This window comes from Xiphias gladius, chromosome 8 (genome assembly GCF_016859285.1).
Source record: "Xiphias gladius isolate SHS-SW01 ecotype Sanya breed wild chromosome 8, ASM1685928v1, whole genome shotgun sequence".
Taxonomy (NCBI): domain Eukaryota; kingdom Metazoa; phylum Chordata; class Actinopteri; order Istiophoriformes; family Xiphiidae; genus Xiphias; species Xiphias gladius.
This window is the reverse complement of record NC_053407.1, coordinates 2941866-2963597: the sequence shown is the minus strand read 5'-3', so window position 1 is coordinate 2963597 and position 21732 is coordinate 2941866. Positions and strand designations below refer to the sequence as shown.

The following is a 21732-nucleotide window of genomic DNA, read 5'->3' as shown; positions in this document are numbered from 1 at the left end:
GAACTCACAGGCTCTGTTTTCACTGTCAGGTTCAGAAAACATCCACTGAGAATCAATTGAGCACCACCAGATATGTGGACCAATCACTGAACTACAAGCAGCGTTTACACCTACACCTTGTTAATAATTATTTAAACCAGCTGTTATAGATAAAATATTACCTGATTCAACAATTTTCCACCCCTCACTAATCTTTGTGCTGGGTAAAATGCCCCAAAATAAGATCACGAGATGAAATAAATAAATAATAATAAATAAATAATAAATTTTTTTAAAATCCATGATCCAAGCATAGCATGTTGGAGCTATTTTATACTGACATTCTACACAGCGGCATCCCAGACGCAGACAGCGCACATAAGCCTCTGTGGACGACTCACTACGAAGCTGATCACCTGTCAGGTAGCTGTGGAACAACACACAAAACAGGAGTCATGCTAGATTATATACTTTTTACAAAATTCAAAACGTGGTTATTTATTGTACCTCTCCTATGGAAGTTATGTGTTTGGTCTGGTTTGTTTGTTGGCTAATTACCAAGATATTTGATGCCACGTTTATAATGTGTAACTAAATAATTAACTAATGCTTTATAGATCAGTTATAAGAAAGCAATAAAAACAACTTTTGGGTTGCTGTGAAAGGTGGTGACAAAACCCTCCTTCCTGGATCAAACATTCTAATCTAGAATGGAATACTCTAGCAATTTAGTACTGCACTTCCATAAAGTTGGGCAATTCACAAGTGATAGATTTTAAGAAAGAAACGGTTAAAATCAAAGCAGATGATATCGCAATGTTAAGTGCCTAGAAAGTCTAATGCTCCAAAAATCTAAATCCTGTTTTTCACATAATGCAAATACAAGCATCTTATCATTAGACCTTCCCTGTTTGTTTCAAACTCCATGGTGAAACACATCATGACAAAGCAGACATTTTTGAATCACTGAGCAAGAGCATGCTAAAGGAGAACAAACATCAGCAAAAGGAATTTTATTACAACATAAGGACCCAAAAGCTGTTCATATTAATGAATTATAGCTGAGCTTAAGTAACATTAGTTCATGATTTTAACCACTTTTTTAACCCTGTTGATTGTGCAGGCTTGTTGTGCAGTTTCCAGAAATAAGGAAAAGATTGTAATGAAATTATCAATCAAACAATTAAAATTATAAGTCACTATACATCGGATTTCAAATCGAACACTGACCAGTCAGTGTCATCCACTTGATTATGAGTCTGATCCGCTTATACTCCATGTAGAGTTCTGTTATTACGTTTGTATTTGTGAGGATGTATGGAGTCATACTGACGTGTTGTGTGAGGAGTTGATCCAGTAATGGGACAGAGGATTGTTCATGTCCAGGTTGCTGATCTCTGAGAACTTCTCATCCCACACAGAGTTCTCCTTGGAAAACAGGAAACTGAGGAACTAGAAGAGAAGAAAGGATTTAGAATTAACAAAAAGTGAGCACCTCATTACATTTGTGATACATTTTAGCAATTGTAAAACTTCAAATATAACAACCACAAAGCTTTAAGCATTATTTTTCAGGCCAAACAATCATAAGTTTTCTCATACTTTAAATACATGATTCTTGCCTAGGTTACTGAACTGCATTCACACAAATAACTATTTAGCCTGTCATTTCCTACTACATTCAGCTCAGTGTTATACAAAATGTGGTGCAGAGGCTAGAAGATGCTGCCCATTTTTCTCAGCAATTCATTCATAGCCTTTTTATCAAATGAAAAACTCAAACTGACTGATTTAATGCCAAACCGCAAAAAATATGCCAATGAAAACTCTCCTACATACATATAAATTTTTTTTTGGTAAAGTTTAATTAGGCATTTCAGGCTTTAATGACAATGACAGTTAAAAGAGACAGGAAAGGCAGGGAAGAGCCTAGCGCAGGCTGGATTTGAACCCAAGCCACTGCGATAAGGTGTTAGCCTTTATGGTAAGCATTTAACCAGGTGCGCTACTGGTCTGTTATATTTTTGCATACTCTATCTCTGTCACACACAATACATGCAGACACAGAGCAGAATACTTCGCTGACGGTGAATTCTGGGTCATTGGTTTTTCTCATGGTGTCGTCAATGAAGGTGGTCATCAGTTCTCTGACCTGGTTCAGATCACTGGCCCAGGATTCCTAAGGAATGAAGGGACACAGAAAATAAATTAAGATATTAAAGCAACTGTTAGAGTGAATGAACAGTGTGTGGTACTAATAATCACTAACTGTAAGTAATTGTATTATCTAGCATTGAAATTTAGGCCATAAACAAAATTATGTCTGCCTTCTAAAATCACAATAGGTCAGTTCCTTTCACTGTGAATGACGACATAAACTTTGTTTTTTCATCTTTTTATTCAGTGTTACTACGTGGAGAACCTTTTATACTATGAGAACATAACAAATAATTATGAATAAGCCCAGCATAAAAATGGAGATGGGATGTAGTTTGTGGATGATTTACTTGACATTACCTTGATACCAAAAGCAGGTACCAAAAGTGATGACAATGGTAAATTAATTACATAGGCCTATATGTAAGGGAAATGGAATGAAATGTGATGTAAAGACAAAATAATTTTTTAGGCAAAAAAAAAAAATAGAAAAGCAAAATAGCGATAAAATTATCAATCATCATTTATACCTTCCCATAAAGCCCACTGTCTTCAGTATGCTGAGTTTCCAACTATGTACCTGGTGTCAAAAACTAGTTGTCAATAAGTTTTCTTTCATTAAACTCTGATAAGGCAGAGATTCTTATTATTGGCCCGTCGTATAATTCCAAATGAGTATGGCCAAATCTAGTCTTTTCATCTTGAATCATTAACATGTTGCTAAAAATCCTATTCCAAAAATCTTACTAATCTTACTTATCTTACTAATTACCACATCACTAGAATAGCCTTGTCTTGATTTTATTACAGTTTTTTAGAATTGGTAAGACACACTTCTCTATGCCAAAATCTATTTTTCAAAACTGTTAACGCAGTTTTCGTTACCATTAAACTGCTTAGCACAATGTGTTCCAGTTTTATGTTTTAGCTCCCAAGTTTTCAAAGTGATGCATTTCAGTTGATATCAGCTGGTTTTTCAGCCATTAATCTCACATCTAATGCGTGTACTAATACAACCAAAACATTTAGTACACATCTCAGGATCAACTCTTGTACTAGAAAACATTTGCCTCCCAATTATACAATCACTTAAAAAGCACTAACAACAGGTACCATTAGTATTTATTTGCATGGATTGTGCTACCTTACCATGTATGTCACAGATATGAATCAGAAATGTTGCTCTATTTTTAGCGTAATATCAAGTGCACAAAATGAAACTAAAGTAATTCCAGTAATGCAATACAAAACTATACATATTCACTACACATAATTGCATAGGACAGCTACAGATATTCCTCCATGAAGAAAATAATTCCTCTTGGTGTTGATCAATGGAGAGTGAGATGAGAGCAAAAGTGACACCACCCGGGGGGGGGCTGTAAACCCCACTGTGACTGGAGGAGAACGGTGAAATGCCACATCGTCCCATAAAATTACAAATGTTCCAGATTCCACCTCACTTGCCCCATTTCCTCACCTGACAATCAACGAATGAAAAACAGGTGTTCTGTGTTGTATGCCCCAAATAGAAGTTCAAACACTTTATTTTTTTTTTAAATTTCTTTTAGATGTTGATGTTGAAGAATGTAGCAAAGTATACAAATTACAATGTAATCTGCAGTAATTTTGTTTGCATTTTGAATATAAATTTAACAGTTTTTCAATAGTATGTAAACATGTGCATGTGAGTTCCGGTGGTGGTTGAGTTTGAGAGAAAAACAGTTCATGAATTTTTAAAGATGTGGTCACTGAATGGATTGTGTCTAAGCAATGAAAGGTGATCCACAGTTTAGCCCATACTGACTGCTGTTGTCCTGACTGTGTGAATAATTTTGAAAAAGTGAAATCAGTATTGAGAAATGTGTGTTACTGATTGTAAAAAAAAAAAAAAAAAAGTAGCATAAGCACATGCAAAATTTCCACTGTCATCTAGTTCTAAAGTTTTTTCACTCTGGGTTTTGTGTTTTGGAAATTTGCAAATTTCTTTTATTTTTTTATGATATTTGTGGATAACTCAAAAACATAGATAATAGATGAGTTAATTATTATAAAAATAATAATAAATAACTGCAGCTCTTATTTTTTTACAATAAAAATTACTGGGAAAGGGACTGAGTAAATAGTTGTTTGACAGGCACACAAGAGCAGATAAAAAAAATGAATAGGATATGCAAAGTTAAAACAAGAGCTCTCTTTTCTGGTGTAATAATCATTCACTGTAAATTATTTTACCTTTTGCTGATAGATGAGGAATCGTTGGAAGTCATGGAGCAGAACTGCTGATGCATCTGGTTTATCTGTGTTACTATATGGTGGAAAAGAGCCAACAAACTGTCAAACTATGCTGGCAAACTACAAACTATCTTTACAGGCTGCCTTTCGTTTACTTCAGGGTTTGTTAAGATCAAGTGATTAAAGTGTTTAGCAAAGATGAGAAAAACAGAAGCTCACCCCAGAATAAAAGCACATGATTCCTTTTTGAACTCATCAAGGATCTGAGTTTAAAAGATGTATATATATATATATTTATATATACATAAAAATACTGGAATAACATATGCACAGTAGTTTATACAGCATATATTTAATGTGATGAATTCAGACTCACCTCATTCTGTTCAAACATTATAAGGTTGTACAATTTATGAAACTGCTCAAAGTCCAAGCGATCTTTCTTTGCTCCCACTTCCTGTGAAAACAGATCATAAAGGTGTCGATTGAAACTACAACAGCACTACCAGAAAGTTGGAGTATTTGTTTCCAAAAGAGGTCTTGTCTAGTCAGTTGATTTCTGATGTGATAGAAATGATGCCGAAATGATGCAGATCAATAGTCCACTGGTTGTCTATGTCTATGTTGTCTGTGTCTAAATAGGTTTAATCATCAATGTAGGTTTCCACTGAATGAAGCCTTAGCTTGACGCTGTAAGGACTCCTCCTGTCCCAGTCCATGTCAAAAAATACACAGGACCACTCGGTAAAGAACAATAATCTATTGGCAGAGTTATTAAACTAAACAAGAGAGAGGGAGAGGGGTCAAAAAACTGTGTGGCTCCACTCTCTGCCTTCCTGACTGCCCCCAGATTACAACCCTGCCTCACTTCTCACTATCAAATTATTGAAATTTTATACATTTTCAATTATCCACACACATTTTTAAGGGCAAGGAATCAAACAATTAATTTAAATATGAACTTGAATCAATTAATTAAAATTAATTACACAAAACAATGATGAGGACATGACATGAAGAGAAGAAAAGAAGAATACCAGAAATTTGTCTTTGAGAACACGAGAGCTGGGGGCCTTGTAGTTGAGCAAAGGAAGCAAGGCCTTCAGTTCCTTCATGGAGATGCTGGGAGGGACACAAAAAGACAGTATGCATCACATATCCATCTAGCTGTGGACTGGAATACTGCTTTACTGTTATTTATCATAAATATCACCTTTTATGAATTTAAGATGTATTACTATATGTAAAATATAAATAAAAAACAAAGTTTTTAGCACTATACACATAAGATGTGATTTTTCTATAGAAGCAGCCACGTTACTTTTTTTACGTATGGGGATATACATAGTTAAAAACATATTATCAAGTCATGTAATACCAGCATAACATACAATATTGATTTTATAATTTTTGTCCAGAGCTAGTATGTTTTAGTAACCAGATCATTTAGATGTACTGTACCTGTTCGTTTTTGTCTGATTGATAGAATACATCTGCTTCCTCAACCAACTGTAGGGAAAAAAACACAGAGAGATTGATGATTGGATGAGTCTTAATCACTAATAACTATACAGCTATGTGTGTGTGTCTACCTCTCAATAAGAACCGGAGTTGGAGCCCCCACTGTCTCTTGCCTCAGTAGGTCTAGTCCTATCAGCCATTTCTGAGCCTCTTCCACAGAATCAGCTGGGCAATGAGCAAAATAAAAGGATTACTAAACAGACATTTATCAGTGTCAGATAATGAACAGTGGATCTGCTTTTGAAACATAATGGACATCAGATCTGCTGCTCAGGAAATATTTTTCCTCTCAGCTCCCTTTGTTTACACAAGGAGAGTTGTTCAAAATTTCAGCATACTTCCTGGAGCAAAAGGTACATTAAATGAAAAATGTGAACGTAATATATAATGCATCAAAGCACTTGATGAGAAACAACCTTCAGTTGTTTCAGGATGCAGTTCATCTGCCCGGTATTAAGTTTTATGGCATTTTATTTCTACTTCCAGCTTTGGCTGTAGATCATTTGCATTTCAGCTGTTTCAACAAGATGTCAGCTCTCAGCTTCTTCAGCTAATGAACTTCATCTCCAAGCCTCAGTTTTACATTTCAGCACCAAGTTTCCAAAGCAATTCATTTCATTTGATATCAGATGTATTTTCAACCATTTTCAGCAATTATCTCAGCTTTCAGCTTGTAAATTTTTAATATCTTGTATAGTTTCTGAATTATCGCGGTCTAAGTTTTATATCTTTTTCCTCAGTTTTTGAGTTTATAATGTTGGTCTATGGGAGCAGGAACTCTAAGCTTCAGCTGTCTAATATTAATACAAAGACTTTCTTCTTTCACAGTTTTAAGGCATTTTATTTCTACCTCCAGCTTTGGCAGTACATCATTTGCCTTTCATCTGTTTCAGCAACATGCTTCAGCTCTCAGTTTCTTCAACTAATGCATTTCAGCTCCAAGCTGAAGTTTTACACTCCAGCTTCCAAGTTTTCAAAGCAATGTATTTCAGTTGATATTAGCTGGTTTTTCAGCCATTTTCAGCCTTGCTTCACTATTTTCTTTCACATTTCAGCCTCAATATTTGCTTTTACATTTCATCGGTTCTGAAGCCATTTTCACCATTGCTTCAGCAATTTCCTTTAACTTCAGCTTGGAAAGTTTGGCTTTTACATTTCACTTGTATTGTCAGCAATTTTCAGCAGTACTTCAGCAATTTCCTTTAGATTTCTGCTTCCCAGATTTTGACTTTGCAATTCAGTCATTTTCAGTATTGTTTCAGGAATTTCTTTTTTAGCTTCCAAGTGTTGATTCCATGTTTTTTAGCCATTTTCAGCTGTTTTTAGCATTTATTCAGCAATTACTTTAAGATTTCCAAGTTTTGCTTCTATATTTCAGCTTTTTTGTCAACCATTTTCAGCCATTCATCACCGTTGCTTTAGCAATTCCCTTCAGCTTTCAGCCTTCACACTGCATTTTCTTCAGGAAATCCAATTTTTGGTTTTATACATAACTCTTAAGAGAACAGTTCAACATTTCAGTAAAAAATGTCAATTTGGTTTCTTTCTGAGAGTGAAAAGAGAAGATTGATATCAGTTTCATGTTAGCTCAATTTCATGTAACATAACTCATGAGTTATATAACTCTGTTACACCAACTGGACGCAGTTGCAGCGCACATCTTAGTGGAGTCTTGTCATCTCAGTGAGGTTGCCAGATTTGGTACCATGGTGAGAATCTGAATCCAAAACCTGTACTCATCAACCATATGTGGCATCCTGCAAGACAGCCAAAGATCCTGGACAGAAGCACTTGGTAGATGGATAAAATTAAATTTTGCCCCTAAAACCACATATTGTTTTAATTGATATCAATTAAACAAACAAGATAAATACTGTCAATTCATCAGCTTCAGAGTTGGTGGTAGGTGTATTTTTGAACATTTGACGGATCCAGGGTAGCTCTTTTTTCCTAGCTTCAGGTCTGTATGCTACGCAAGGCTAACCATGTCCAGACTCCAGCTCTCTCACACAGAAATTGATGACAGTATTTCTATCTCACTCTGTGACAGAGAGAGAATACAGTAGCTTCAGAAAGTATTCATCCCCCTTCACTTTTTGCAAACTTGATTGTGTTGTAACTTTTATTTTAAATGGATAAAATTGCTATTTTTACCCCTCAATCTACACTCAATAATCTATACTGACATAGTGAAACATGTTGTTAGAAATTTTAAAAAACCCCCAGGGTTTTCATTCAGAATTGTTGCCACTGTTTTTGGCCTTCAAAACATCAACCATATCCAAGACCTACAAGTTAATTTATTTACGTAAAATTTAAACAGAATACTAAAGATGTCTGTTTTTGATGAAAAGAAATTTCATCATCCGATTTGAACAGAAGGCTAGAGAAACACTTAAATAAAGACTTCACCTCCCAAACTGAGGGTGTTGAGAACAAACTGTGAGCCATAGAAGATTGTGAAGCAGGTGTTGTCATCGTGTTTGTCCTTGCCATCTTTGAAGCGCTCAAAGTCCTTGGAGTTCCTCCCTGGACGAATCTCTCTGATCTCAAACAGGTCCACTTAAACAGAACACACATATAATAAAGTGGTTATTATTTTGGAAGGAGGTGATTTACCATTTGTATATGCTCATCTCTGGGAAGGACATAATTACCTCCTCCAAGGAGGTTATGTGATCACCTGTGTCTGTCTGCTTGTTGGTTTTTTTGTTTGCTTATTTGTCAACAGGGTTACACAAAAACCACCAAACCAATTTGCACCAAACTTGGTGGAGGGATGGGGCATGGGCCAGGGAATAACCCATTAAATTTTGGGGAAGATCCAGATCATTTACTATGAAAGTGAATTTTTTCGTCTTAAGTCCAGTGTATGTTATTTGACATTGGCCTTGGCCAGAGCCAATGTCTGTGCTTTACTGAGCACATTTTCTAGTTTTTTCTGTAGACTGCATCACTAAACAAAAGGGATAATAGATGTAACTTTTTATTTTCCCACTTTCACACATTTTCAGTTCTCATAATGTCACTTTAATTAGCGTTCTTTAGGGCATGGTTAGTTTAAGACTTTGACAAACTGTGATGATAGCAAGTAGAAATATTAAAACACACACTAAAACCATTGCAGACAGTAAGTATTTGGACAGTTACACATTTTTTGTTCTTCGGGCTCCGTGCTTCGGCAACATTCAATTTAAAAAGAAAATAATTGATACTACAATAAAGTGCAAAGTCTCAGCTTTAATTTGAGTAGGTTCACATAAATATAAAAAGAACTGTATGGGACATACATCAGATACACGAGATACAGCCCTTTTTACCCATAGTGCCCAAATTTTAGAGGTTCAAAAGTAATTGGACAGATGGACAGACACATGAAGTCAAACAAAATCATCATATTTAATATTTTGTGGAAAAATCTTTGCAGTCAATGACTCCCATGAGTCTTCACCCTGTAGACATCACTAGATGTATCTTCCCTGGTGATGCTCTCCCAGGCCTTCACTGCAGCCACCTTCAGCTCTTGCTTGTTGTGGGATCTCTCCGCCTTTAGTCTGGTCTTAACAAAGTGGAATGCTGCTGAGTCAGACTTAGATCAGAAGATTGATTCGGCCAGTCAAGGATATTCCACCTCCTCACCTCGAAAAGCTCTGTGGTTGCTTTGACCATATGTTTAGCATTGTTGTTGCTGAACGATAAAATGTCGTCTTATGAGTTTTGATGCATTTGACTGAATCTGAGCACACAGAATGCTCCTGTATACCTCTGCATTCATTCTGTTGCTTCCATCAGCAGCAAAATCATTAATAAATGCCAGTGTGCCAGTTTCAGTGGGAGCCACACATGCTTGAGCCATAACAGAAACACCAAATTTGATAGATGATGTGAGTCCTTTGGGTAATGACCTGTTTCTTTTTCCTCCACATTTTCCCGTTTCCATAATTTTGACAGAGGTAGATTTTTGTTTCATCAGTCCATAAAACTTTGTTCCAGAACTCTTCCTGTTGCTTTTTGTGAACTACAGCCTGGCTTTTCTGTTTTTGCAGCTTACCAGGGGGGTTTTGCATTTTGTGGTGAATCCTCTGAGGTTATGGTCATGAAGTCTATTTATAATCATTGACAAGGGGCGCTGTTAAAGGGGCTATATTTCACACACAGTTCTTTCAATGTTGATGTAAACCTACTCAGATTAAAGCAGAGGCTTGGCACTTTAATGTAGTATCCATTATTGTAGTTCAAGTTGAATGTGCTGAAGCACAGAGCCCGAAGAACAAAAAATATGTAACTGCACTACAGCCCGTAGTGCAGTTACATCTGCATCTACAAATAGTATCTCAGCAGTGGTATTGGGGCTTTACAGGTAAAGCACAAATCTCCCAGCAACTATGACTGCCTTCATAGAATTTAATGCACAAAAAAGAATTTGCTCTGAATTAAATGACATTAAATGCCTACTGCTGTCAGACTGAGCACTGCAGTATGGCAGCTAGCCAGTGTAGTTCTTTTTAGCCAGTTTTCTAGTTTTATTTGTAGTCTGAATGACAAAACACAAGGGATAATAGATGTAACTTTTTTTTCACACTTTCACACATTTTCAGTTCTCATACTGTCACTATAGTTAGTGTTCTTTAGGGCATGGTTAGTCTAAGACTTTGACAAACTGCGATGATAGCAAGTAGAGATATTAAAACATACACCCTAAAAATAGTGCAGAGAGTAAGTATTTGGACAGTTACACATTTTTTGTTCTTCAGGCTCAGTGCTTCGGCAACAATCAATTTGAAATAAAATAATGGATACTACATTAGTAGCATGCTTTAAACTGATGTAAGGCCTCAATTGGACTCAGCTCCCCACAATCCTCCATTTATCATACCTCTACCTGAAATCCCCCATGAACTCAGCATTCACAGTTATCAGGTTACTGTGGCCAAAGACTCATGATGTCATCTTGTCAATAAAAGTCGTGGTCACACTCCACAACCTCTCTCTGCTATGCAGAGGATAGCAGAGAGAGATACGTTTCTGCGCATAACAAAGGACAAAGAACAAACAACCGCATTTTTCTTGCCTTGCCACTGGCCACAGTTTAGTGTAAGACAACTTACCTTGTTCCAGCACTAAGTATTTATTACTGTTTTAACCGGTGAATTTTTACTGTAAGCCACTCAGTTTCCAAAGAAATAGAAGACGATCAATTCCCTTTTTTATTTCTAATACATCAAGGACTCTCTGGATTCTCTCCATCGCTGCACACATTGGATTTGGAAGGAGACGCAAGGCTTGACCCAGCTAACATGCCAGGACAAAAGGACTGCATGTTCTGTCACGCCACGGAATCCAATCAATGCAATTCAGTGGAAAAGATGGACCCACACACATCTGGTCGCTTGCAAGCGCGATCATCAAATAAGGCTGACATCTGGGCAAAGTTACCTATAAGATTGTGTGTTACTAGATGCTGAATGCTTGTGTTTTCAATATTGTATGTTTAGTATGATTTTTACTGTGAACCGACTTGTGTTTTAAGTCCAACCTTTGAGCGAACTTTCTACTCACTGTAAAGTCAATTGAGTCAGATTAGACCTTTCATGCTTCTCTTAGGGGTAGCTGTGGCTCAGGAGGTAGAGTGGGTTGTCCACTAACTGGAAGGTCAGTGGTTCGATCCCTGGCTCTTCCAGTGCTCGTGTGTGCGTGTGACATTGGTGTTTAGAGTAAGTTAGTATAAGAGTTTCATTTTAGAGACTCGGGCAAAATCCTAATTATCCTGTCCTAGTGCTCTAAATCCCTTGTCCAACCACTCTCACAACCACCTTTGTTGGTCCACGCCCGCTGTTTCCCTTTGTCCCCTTTTGTTTCTCACACATACACACCACACACACCTGCACACATCTGGATATAGTCTCACCACTAATTCTGATTTATAATTTGTGCCTTGTATTTGATATAGACTATTGACTGTATAATTACTGCTTTTTGAGTGCAATAAACCCTGTTATATTTTAATAAGCAGTCATCATTGGTTGTTTTTGCCAGAATATTGCCTGAAACCATCCTCTGCCAAAGAAGTACTACAATTGCCTTCATTATATTATTTCCTTAGTGTTATAAAACTAATTGTAACATAATTATAATTCATTTTAAGCACTAATAATTTACCTAGATTTTCCAGTCATTTTGATTATTTTAATGATATACCATATATACCATATATAAAATTTATATGGTTAATCATTTATGAGACCGATAATTGATACAACTGATATTCTGATTTTATGAGATTGATCTGAATACCTCGGTTGCACCTACACTGCCTTTCCAGATCTTAAACTTAAGTGTGATTTAAATTTGGACGTCATCACAGTATTGTAGCTGTGGCTCAGCTACAAAAAAACTGAGTTAAGAATCAGATTTGTGATGGCAACCAGTGATGGCAGTGTGACAGCTTAAAAGACTACTAAATCAACAGAGCTCCAAACATACCTCTCTCTAAGCCTTGATATCTTCTTGATCTAATAATATTTTTTAAAATCCGTTTAAGGAACACTTTAAAAAACTAACAGAATTTAGCTATTAAAAACCAAGTATTTTTTTGCCAGTGGAGATACTATATTTTATAGTTTTATATTTCAACACTCATTTTCATAATTAAGATATCATGGCAGATGACACAAAACAGCTTGACCATACTGCTGAATGTATAAAACAGCTTTGTAACAGCTTTGTTACAGCTTTGCATCGGGTGTTTCGGGTCTTTCAACATTATACACCCTCGCTCAGGGTTGATCAGACCCTGGCTTGTGTCCCAGCCGAATTGGCCCATGGATCACTTCTCCTGGTCCAAAGCCATCTGGACGCCCTCTCTGCAGCCTCTATGGTGGACTTGACGGCTTTCCTTTTTGCAGTTCTGGTGATGCCAAGTACAGTGTAGACCTTGCTAAGTGAACGGCCAGCAAAGCCTCTACACCCCACTTCAGTGGGCTCACAGCGCACCTTCCATACTCTCTTCTGGCACTGCTCTATCAGCTACTGGTACTTGGACCATTTACACTCATCTGACTCTTCCATACGGTCCTCCCAGGGAACTGTCAGCTCTTTATACATTCAGCCTCTTTGAAGAGGCTGATGATATAAATTAATATACTTACAGACACCATCAGTCTTGTCTGCAGTGCGGGTCCATGCCACCTGGCGTGTCTCCATGATGACTTGTACAGTGAGCCGCTCCGCTTTCTGCCGAAACACTGTCATGACCACACCCATCTCCATGTCCCTTTTGATCAGAATCTTCTTGTACTCCGTCATCTCGCCTTGCTGCCCTGAACGAGCCATCCCTGCAGCTGAGACAGGACAGGAAAGAAACAGAAACGTTCATTCACTGGCAACTAACAACTGCTAACAGTGTAAAAGGCCTACACTATGAAGTGTTCTTGACTTACTACAAAATTTTGTAAAGTCAAATCAACTCCATGTAGCTCATTATGCAGATATTTTATTTCTCAAATCTTTGGAAAGATTTGAGACTTTGGAAGCTTTGAATTGCTTTAAAAGGGGCAATCCACAGCAATCCACTGATTTTTTTACACATAGAGGTCAGTTAGTCACTAGTCCTACTCATCCAGTGAAAACAGCTGTATAATGTCTTCTGTGGTTCTGTAGGAGCCTGAGAAAATAACCCTGATGATGACATCAGGTTATCTCAGCTTAGACTTGGGGACTTCAAATTTAGAAAAGAAAGGTTGCGTTACAACCTGGTTGCCCAGCAATGGTAGTTTACCAGACAGGAGAATTCTAATGATACTGTTGGTTTCATTATGGGACATCTAGCATCTAGGGTTTTTGGAGATTGACTCATACTAGAGACTGAAAGCCTGGATATCTCAGCCTCTGTAGCTTCAATTTTGATCATTCTTTTTGTTTTTATCTAGATAAGTCCACAAAATTTGTGAATGTTTAATTTTAAGTCATTATAGTGCTCCTTTACTCAACTTGTCACTCATCAACACATGAAAAAGGAGTTAAAATTAAGCCAAGGCAGTGTTTGTGTGCCCTCTTAACTTGCTGACCAAGTTTTACTTTACAGTGGTATGCAAATTAAACACATTTCGGGTCTTTTGCTTTACTTGCAATGCTAAAGTACAAAATACTTACAGATTTTAGAAGGAGAAATTTTAACTCCACTGAGGATAAACTGGGTCTACAGGTTTATACAGTTCCAGGTTCGCGTTTGAGCACCAGAACAACAAAATTTTTCAACAAAATGTATTTTCCCAGATCCTAAGGTGATGCCTTCAAACAAGGAATTTGAATATGTCACCTTCGGATCTGGTCCAAAACCAAAAAGATTCGAGTTATCATATATGACTAACAAATCCTCATATTTGTGAAGCTGCAACCAGTGAAGATATATATAACGGCCATATTTTCTGTTGATCAACTCATCTATTAATCAAGCAATCATTTTACTTTTGCCTGACACATTCTGGTTTTGGCTGAGGAGAGAAAGAATAGAAACAGCTGATTCAGAACCACAACATCCTTAATACACCTTCTTCCCTGTTTGCAGACCAGCCACAAACTGAGCTGTGTGATGACCTACTATCCTCAAATCCCTGTGTCTGGATTCTCCTTCAGACAGCGATAGGAGGCTGACCTCACCCACAAATGTACTGATGAGTGAGTGGAAGCTTTGTCACAGCCTCTTATAGCTCTGGCTCATTTGTAGAGTCTACTGATGAAAAGGCAGCTGAAGACAAAGTTATTTTAATTATAGAAGACACACTCTCATACAGTTGTATTGCCTGCAAATTTGTGTAAACTTTTTTGTTAACTTTGTTTATATTCTATGCCATTTGGATATGCAAAACCAAACTCAAGGGGAATTAGAAATGGCAGTAACCAAAGACAATAACAATGGATGATGGAAACGAGGATATAATAGATGGTTTTCGAAAGTCTCAAAAATTTAATTACTCTAAATTCAGTGGTATTTAAATGTAATAAATAAATTTCACAATTATGTAGTCAGTTGCTTTTAAGATTAAAATTTTTTGGCCATTATTTGCTTCCATATTTGGAACGTTGTTCAGACAAAACAACATTTGAACACATTGCCTTAGGCTTTAGGGAATTGCGATGGGAATTTTTCACTTCTCTCTGACATTTTATAGACCAAACAATTACAGTTATTAAAGAAAAATGTCAGCTTGTTAATCAATAAAGAAAACAATCATTAATTTCCATCTTGGGCATGGACCAACAAAGGTGGTTGTGAGAGTGGTTAGACAAAGGATTTAGAGCACTAGGACAGGAAAATTAGGATTTTGCCGGAGTCTCTAAAATGAAACTCTTATACTAACTTACTCTAAACACCAATGTCACACAAAAAAGCACAATCAAATTTTCAATCCTGTCTATAATCAGTGTCAGCAGGACAAGGCTTCACTGATGTACATGTGCTGATTCCTTTTTGCCTTACTTTCGTTATGTTGGTCCACCTTTGATCATCTCTTTTTCCTGCCTTAATACTACTTGCTAAAGCACCCACAGCTCTCAAACTTCATCCAGCATTCTTAATGCTTTATACTTATGAGCTCTCCTGCACAATAGGGGCTTAAAGGGGTATCCCAGTGACTGAGTATTGCACTTCCATAGAGTTGGGGGGACACAAGAAACAGATTAAAACAGAAAGAGCAGAGGTCGAGATATTCTGACTTTTAGTCTCTAGTAGGGATGTTTTGAGCAGATCATAAGGACCAGTAATGGGGCCAATAAGGGCATATTTTAATGGATTGGTATTAGCTCAAATAAATCCAATCTGTTCTTTACTACAGCTGAGAATCCCGCCTCTGACTGGCTTCCTACTGGCCTCTTCAGCCAAGACTCATGGGTATTTAGACCTGTCCGCCATGCCAAAATTACAGACAAAATATGATTTCTCATAAACAAAGCTGAAATAATAACATTAACAATAATAATAATAATAATAGCCTATAGGATTGCTACATTATCCAGGAGAGTCCCATGTTTTTTGTGTAGTAACAATGGAGATATTGTTCAAAGAAAAAACTGGAATGGGAAAACAGAAACAGAAAAAATGCTTCTAGAACCATGAGCAGTTCGATGGCAGGCCTGAGTGGACTGAGAGTTCCATCAGAGTGACAGGTCTTCTCTCGCTTCACGTAAATTTCAGGAGTCACATTCTCCCAGTTAAACTTTTATTCATCATCTCAATAATTTAAGATCATTAGCTTTATAGTTTTGAATCAGGCGCTTCAGTATTTGAATCAAGAACCTTGCTAAGAAACTTTATGTTGTTTTTTCCTTTTATTTGTCACCTTTCTGTACTGTATTAGTATTCTGCTTCATGATTTTGAGGGTGAAGTAAGATAGGCTGGTGGTAACGAGAATGGGTTGATTTTGAGTAGGGTAAAACCCATTGCAGGTCCTAAAGAACTAGAAGTAAGAAGTAAAGTGTTAGTGTAAGATAAAAAGGCTATTTTAAAATAGTGTGTGCACAAATTTGTGTTCAACTTGGTACATCGAAATACCTAATATTTAACTTACAAATGACCAGCAAGATATCAAAACAAAACAGGAACACAGGAAGAAATGTGTGGAAAAAATCTGAACTAAACTATGCTAAGAAATATCAGTTAAAGGGCACTTTGAGCAGTTTTCCACTATATTTGTACACTGAAAGAGAAATAATGCGTAAATAAAGACAAGACAGAGTCAAATAGAAAGACCCAAGCTCATGAAATTTAAAAAAAAAAAAAAAAATTATCATTGGGATCCCCTCTCCTGTATTTAGGTGTCATCAAAAAAAAAATTAATAGTATACTTACGTAGAGTCCAGAAAGAATTCAGAAAAAATGCTTTATTCTTAGCATTGTAAAAAGGGAATACAAAAATGACTGCGTATCTTCATGTCCAGATGAATAATAAATCTGAAAATACATGTTTCTTGTGTAAACGACCATTGTTTTCTTTCATCAGCACTACTGTATATGTTGAGAAACCTAAAATATAAAGACTAAAAAGCTCTCTTCACTGTTCTGAAATTAAGTTATTGATTAACGGACAATATTACATAACTATTCCCCTGTTTTCCCTGTTGAAACCTTTACCCCTGTGAAGGGACTGTCCCTATTTGGATCACTGCAGCTTTATTTAGACTAACAAATTTCCTCATACTAATGCAGCAAAAATACATTACTGACATACTGCGCCAATACAGCCATATATGTTCATGCCATGCGTACACAAACACACCCGCTTCAGGAAAACTGGTGTGAAAATCCGCTGTGGTGAATTTTAACATGTTAGCTCTGTTGGTGTGACAGTCCTTAGATACACACCGTAACACTGACCCATATATATCAAAGGAATGCATATGTATGCACACAAAAACACACGCCTACAAAATTTCTGGTGAAGCTAATAAAAATATGCAAATTCATGGGAATTTTTTTAAGTTGCACTGGATGTTAAATGGCACTATCACCATGTCAAAATTGCAGTTATTGCATTAGATAAAATAATGACTGCAACAGAGGCATTCAAATTGTCACGGGTTAATAAAACTGTATGAAAATGCCAGAAGAATGAATGACACAGTAGTTACAGTGGCAACAGTCTGACTCTGCCTTTTTTATATTTTTGTAAGCCAAACCAAAAGTTAGTTTCGGCACAGTTCACTGAGGTTTTCAGTGTTGTTTGAGATTAAAGTAAGTAAGCAAGCTTTGTGTTTAAAGGTTTAAGATATTCATGTAATTAGAACTGGGGTGGATGTAGCTATAGTCAAAGTCCAGCAAGTACATAAAGAGTTTGCACACCCAAATATATCAAAATACTCCTCTTACCTTCAGCACAAGGGAGTTGCTGGATATTAAGACTGAATAGAATGATAACGTGTAATGCAAAAGGGGTCGCTTGCAAGCCCTCTTTTTCTCTTTACAGCACATTTATTTTGTGCTCTAATCAACATTGTTTCCAGCAGCAGCAGGTAGCTGTTTCCAGCTAAAAAAAATGACCTGCCTAGCACAAAATGGCAAAGTTAAAAACTAGCTAGTGAAGAAAATGCTGAATAGCAAGATACTTTTTCAAAAGTTCGTAAAACATAGCAAAACATATCTAAAAGAAGAGTGAATATTGGACAAAAACATAACTCCGAACGAATACCAATATTGCTCAATTAATATTGTGTGTCTGCTGGATGTGTAATTATGCAACTGCTTACAGTCACACTTAACAAAATTATGTGTGATAAATATGTCAGGGCTGTTGTGTTTCAGGTTTCTTTTGTAATTGTGCCTCCTAACAGCCAAAAAAAAAAAAAAAAGATCACTGCGCCTTTAACAGAATTGTAACCCTAAGCTCACTCACAAAAAATTCAAGCAGAGGTCATATTCCTCCACTCTCACCAAACTCCTAACTGCAGGCTAATGCTAGACAACCTAATTTTAATAAGAGTTAAAATGACACAAGCAGAAATTATCCATAAAATGTGTATGTCTACAATTAAAAGAACACACTGAGCTGTGGAGAGGCTATGAGGTAAATAATTTGGTTCCAACCCACCATGGCCAGTCCACTCTCAGAGAGAGCTTTGTGTTACATTTGTGTTAGCTCTAGACCAAATTAGCCGGTAAACCTGTGATTCTTGATTGGTTCACTGATTACTGTTGAATTTAGCAAATGAGATGAGCAGCTCTACCTCTCCAAGGAGAATTTGTAGACAAATACTGAGGTGGTTCTGGTGCTAGCTCTGGCTGTAGAACTTTTTGGAAACTGTTATTGACAGCACATTGCATGAATAGATCAAATTAAGTTCCAGAGACATGTCAAGCACCCGAAACATTTTGTACCCCAGTTTTATATCAATATGATAGAAAAACATTGCAGCATAATACAATACAATTCAACAGCACAGCAAACAGCCTCAAAAATGAAAAAACAATTGAATTAAAACCTCTTGAAAACAGATTCAACGAAAACTGAACATTATAACCTTCATGAAGATACAGTAGGATTTATTGAAGGACTGCTGTATTAGATGGCAGTTTTAGCTAGGTGGACTTGTTGACAAATTTGCAACTGAGTTTACGTATACAACTCTTAGAAATTAAGCAAAATTGTCCTACATATCCCTTATGTGGCCAGCTGGTTTCAAACTAAACCCCTTTTGTTGAAAATGAATTCCCATATGAATTATAAATAATAGCCTAATAAAAGTTCCCTAATACGTTGCATATAGCTAGTGACACAAGTTTGCGCGAAAACTGCGTCCATGTGTCACCACACTACACTTGGTTATGCTATTTATAAACCTTTTTTTCCTTATTTAACCAAGCTTTCAAAAGGAGAACAACCATCATGAGACTCCAGGAACATTAATCATCATTACGCTATAACAAAAGCGAATTAGTCTAAGTATAATAGTAAATGCAGCAAACACCCCTCTGTCTGTGTAATTGCAGCAGGTGTAACCGGTATGACTGACTCCATGCTGTTAGCTGCATCAAGTCGGGTCAGACACACATCATCTGCAGCCCAAAAAATATGGTACCATTAAAAAAGCGGATACCCCCCCCCCCCTTCTTCTCACTTTAACCCTGACTCAACACGGGCAGTTTAACACGTCCTAAAAAAAAACAAAAGGGTTTTAATAAAGTAAAATACATACCTTACAAGTGAAATCGATTCTTTTCAGCTTTACAAAGTTACCGCTTGCTTTCTATCTAATCATGATTTGAAAGTTATGAAATGAAGCTGGAGAGGATGTAGAGTGTTGACAAAAAGACCAGCCGCAAAACGGTCAGTTCCTCTATCTGTGTGTACAAGGAAGTAAAAGTTAACTTGCATTATAGGCATAGCCTACAAATTTAAAAAAAAAAAAAAAAAAAAAAAGGCCGGAAGCAAGGACGGTATCTATGCAAACTACACTATGCAAGTGGCATTGGACGGAAGGGTATTAGAGCTTCTACTTGATCTGTGAGAATGGAAACTAATATTGTATCTTTTTCAAAATAAAGTGTAGGACCGAGCTTTAAATATTCTTTAAATGTATGTGTAAATTTTAAACAGTCCACTGTCTCTGATGCTGAGTGCTGCTTGCAGACGCAGAGAAAGCTGCGCCAGTTTAGACACAATCCATCAACTAGCTTTTGCCAGGTGGTTCTCGAACTCCGATATGAGGATTCCTAGTTGTCCATTAAGGTGGTCCAGAAGGTCCTTAGATGACTAAGAATTATGTCATTCACTTGAAAATACCAAATATAAAATAAAGCGTGCAAGGAAAAGAAAAGATGGACGAATACGTTTTTTATTTTACCTGTACAGTTATCAGTGGTGGAAGCAATATTACGACACCACATTAAAATGGCAATCTCGAAGATTTTCATTTAAATAGATGTCTGTTATGTCACTTTCTCTCGCTGCGGTAACACAATGGTGATTGAGCCTATGCCTATGGTGATTGAGTATTGCGATATTTATGTATTTGCAATATTAGGAACTGGGTGTCTGTGGCGACATTCCCGTTAAAATGCTGTATTAAGTTACTACTAATGCAAAGCAAACATTTCCTACTGCTGCTGCTTCACATTAAAGGCATTTAACTGGCAAAACACAAGTTGACTTTTACTATGAAGTAATCACAGGAAATGCAATGTGTTTGTCTGTTAGCTTAGCACTTATTGCTACATCCTTCTTCCAAAATGCCTCTACAAAACAATGGTCATTTCAGCCGACCAGACTGGGGCTAGCTGGTTAGCATGCTGATTTCAGTAGAAGACAAGAAGTGTCAGAAATTGAGGCAAAACAAGAGTAAACATTGGTGTTGCTTTCCACCATTGGAGACAGGAATGAAGGTTGATGCTGAACTTGCAACATCTGTTCTAGATTGGTATCTAAACAGCGGTTAATGTTAACTTTGGCTATGCAACAAAATATCAAAAACTTACATATAGCTCCTTTAAGTAAAAGTAGAACTACCATAGTTTAAAATTGTATAAAAGGTAAAAGTACTTATGCTGCAGAATGTTCCTTTTAGGAGTTACATTATTACACATTATATTATTGGAATATTGTTACTAATAAATTAACATGCACAAAGCATTTTAATGATGTGGTTGCTCATTTTACTTATTTTATAAACTGCTGGGTAGTTTAATCTATAGTAATGCATCAAAATATATAAATTGATCATATTTTTTGTACGTAAAATCTCAATCTGCTAGGTTAACTCAGATAGGATGTAGTGGAGGAAAAAGTACAATATTTCCCTCTAGAATATAGTGAGCATGGGAATACTTAAGTAATTAATGGAAGTACTTTGGTAAAGTTAAGCAAAGTACTTAAGTACTTCAAAAATGTATCAGAACAGCAAATGAATAAAAAAAAAACTATTGAAATATATATAAAATAAAGTAACTGCAAATATATGAATACATACACAATGTAATGCATGACATTCTTTGCACTGGTCTTCCATTGCTTTACTGTGTACAGTATTTCTGCTGTCTTATTGTTTGCCTATTTGTGGCCTATAAAGAACTTAACCTGTATGAGAGGTGCTTAACAAGTAAGATTAATAGATTGACTGATATATTAAGGGATAGAGGGTGACCATCCATATGCATGGTTGTTATAAACAACATTTTATCTAGTTGGAGGGGCAATATGTGTAATGAAGAGCATATAATGATGTGACCCTGAGGCTCTGAATATTTTCACATCTCTGGGAATGAAATAATATCATCATTTCCATACACAAATAAAAAAAACAACTGTAAACATTCTTTATGGAACCATGTCCATCATGCCACTGTGTGAACT

The 21732-nt window shown here is 36.5% G+C and overlaps 1 protein-coding gene across 5 annotated transcripts in view; it reads right to left on the bottom strand.

Moving 5' to 3' along the window:
- Window positions 1-21732, bottom strand: part of LOC120793769 (1-phosphatidylinositol 4,5-bisphosphate phosphodiesterase gamma-2-like) — a 61953-nt gene that overhangs the window by 36244 nt on the left and 3977 nt on the right. For 2 of the 5 annotated variants that reach the window (XM_040134139.1, XM_040134142.1), the window contains exons 1-12: window positions 19580-19713; window positions 13041-13232; window positions 8305-8454; window positions 5964-6057; window positions 5833-5880; window positions 5409-5493; window positions 4748-4828; window positions 4591-4634; window positions 4372-4444; window positions 2057-2158; window positions 1313-1431; window positions 321-406 (exon numbers count right to left, since the gene is read on the bottom strand). In XM_040134139.1, the coding sequence (XP_039990073.1) occupies window positions 321-406; window positions 1313-1431; window positions 2057-2158; window positions 4372-4444; window positions 4591-4634; window positions 4748-4828; window positions 5409-5493; window positions 5833-5880; window positions 5964-6057; window positions 8305-8454; window positions 13041-13224 (1066 nt within the window). In that variant the 5' untranslated portion in view covers window positions 13225-13232; window positions 19580-19713. Of the gene's footprint in view, window positions 1-320; window positions 407-1312; window positions 1432-2056; window positions 2159-4371; window positions 4445-4590; window positions 4635-4747; window positions 4829-5408; window positions 5494-5832; window positions 5881-5963; window positions 6058-8304; window positions 8455-13040; window positions 13233-16739; window positions 16945-19579; window positions 19714-21732 lie in introns of those variants that run through there. The other 3 variants (XM_040134140.1, XM_040134143.1, XM_040134144.1) reach the window with 3 other exon arrangements.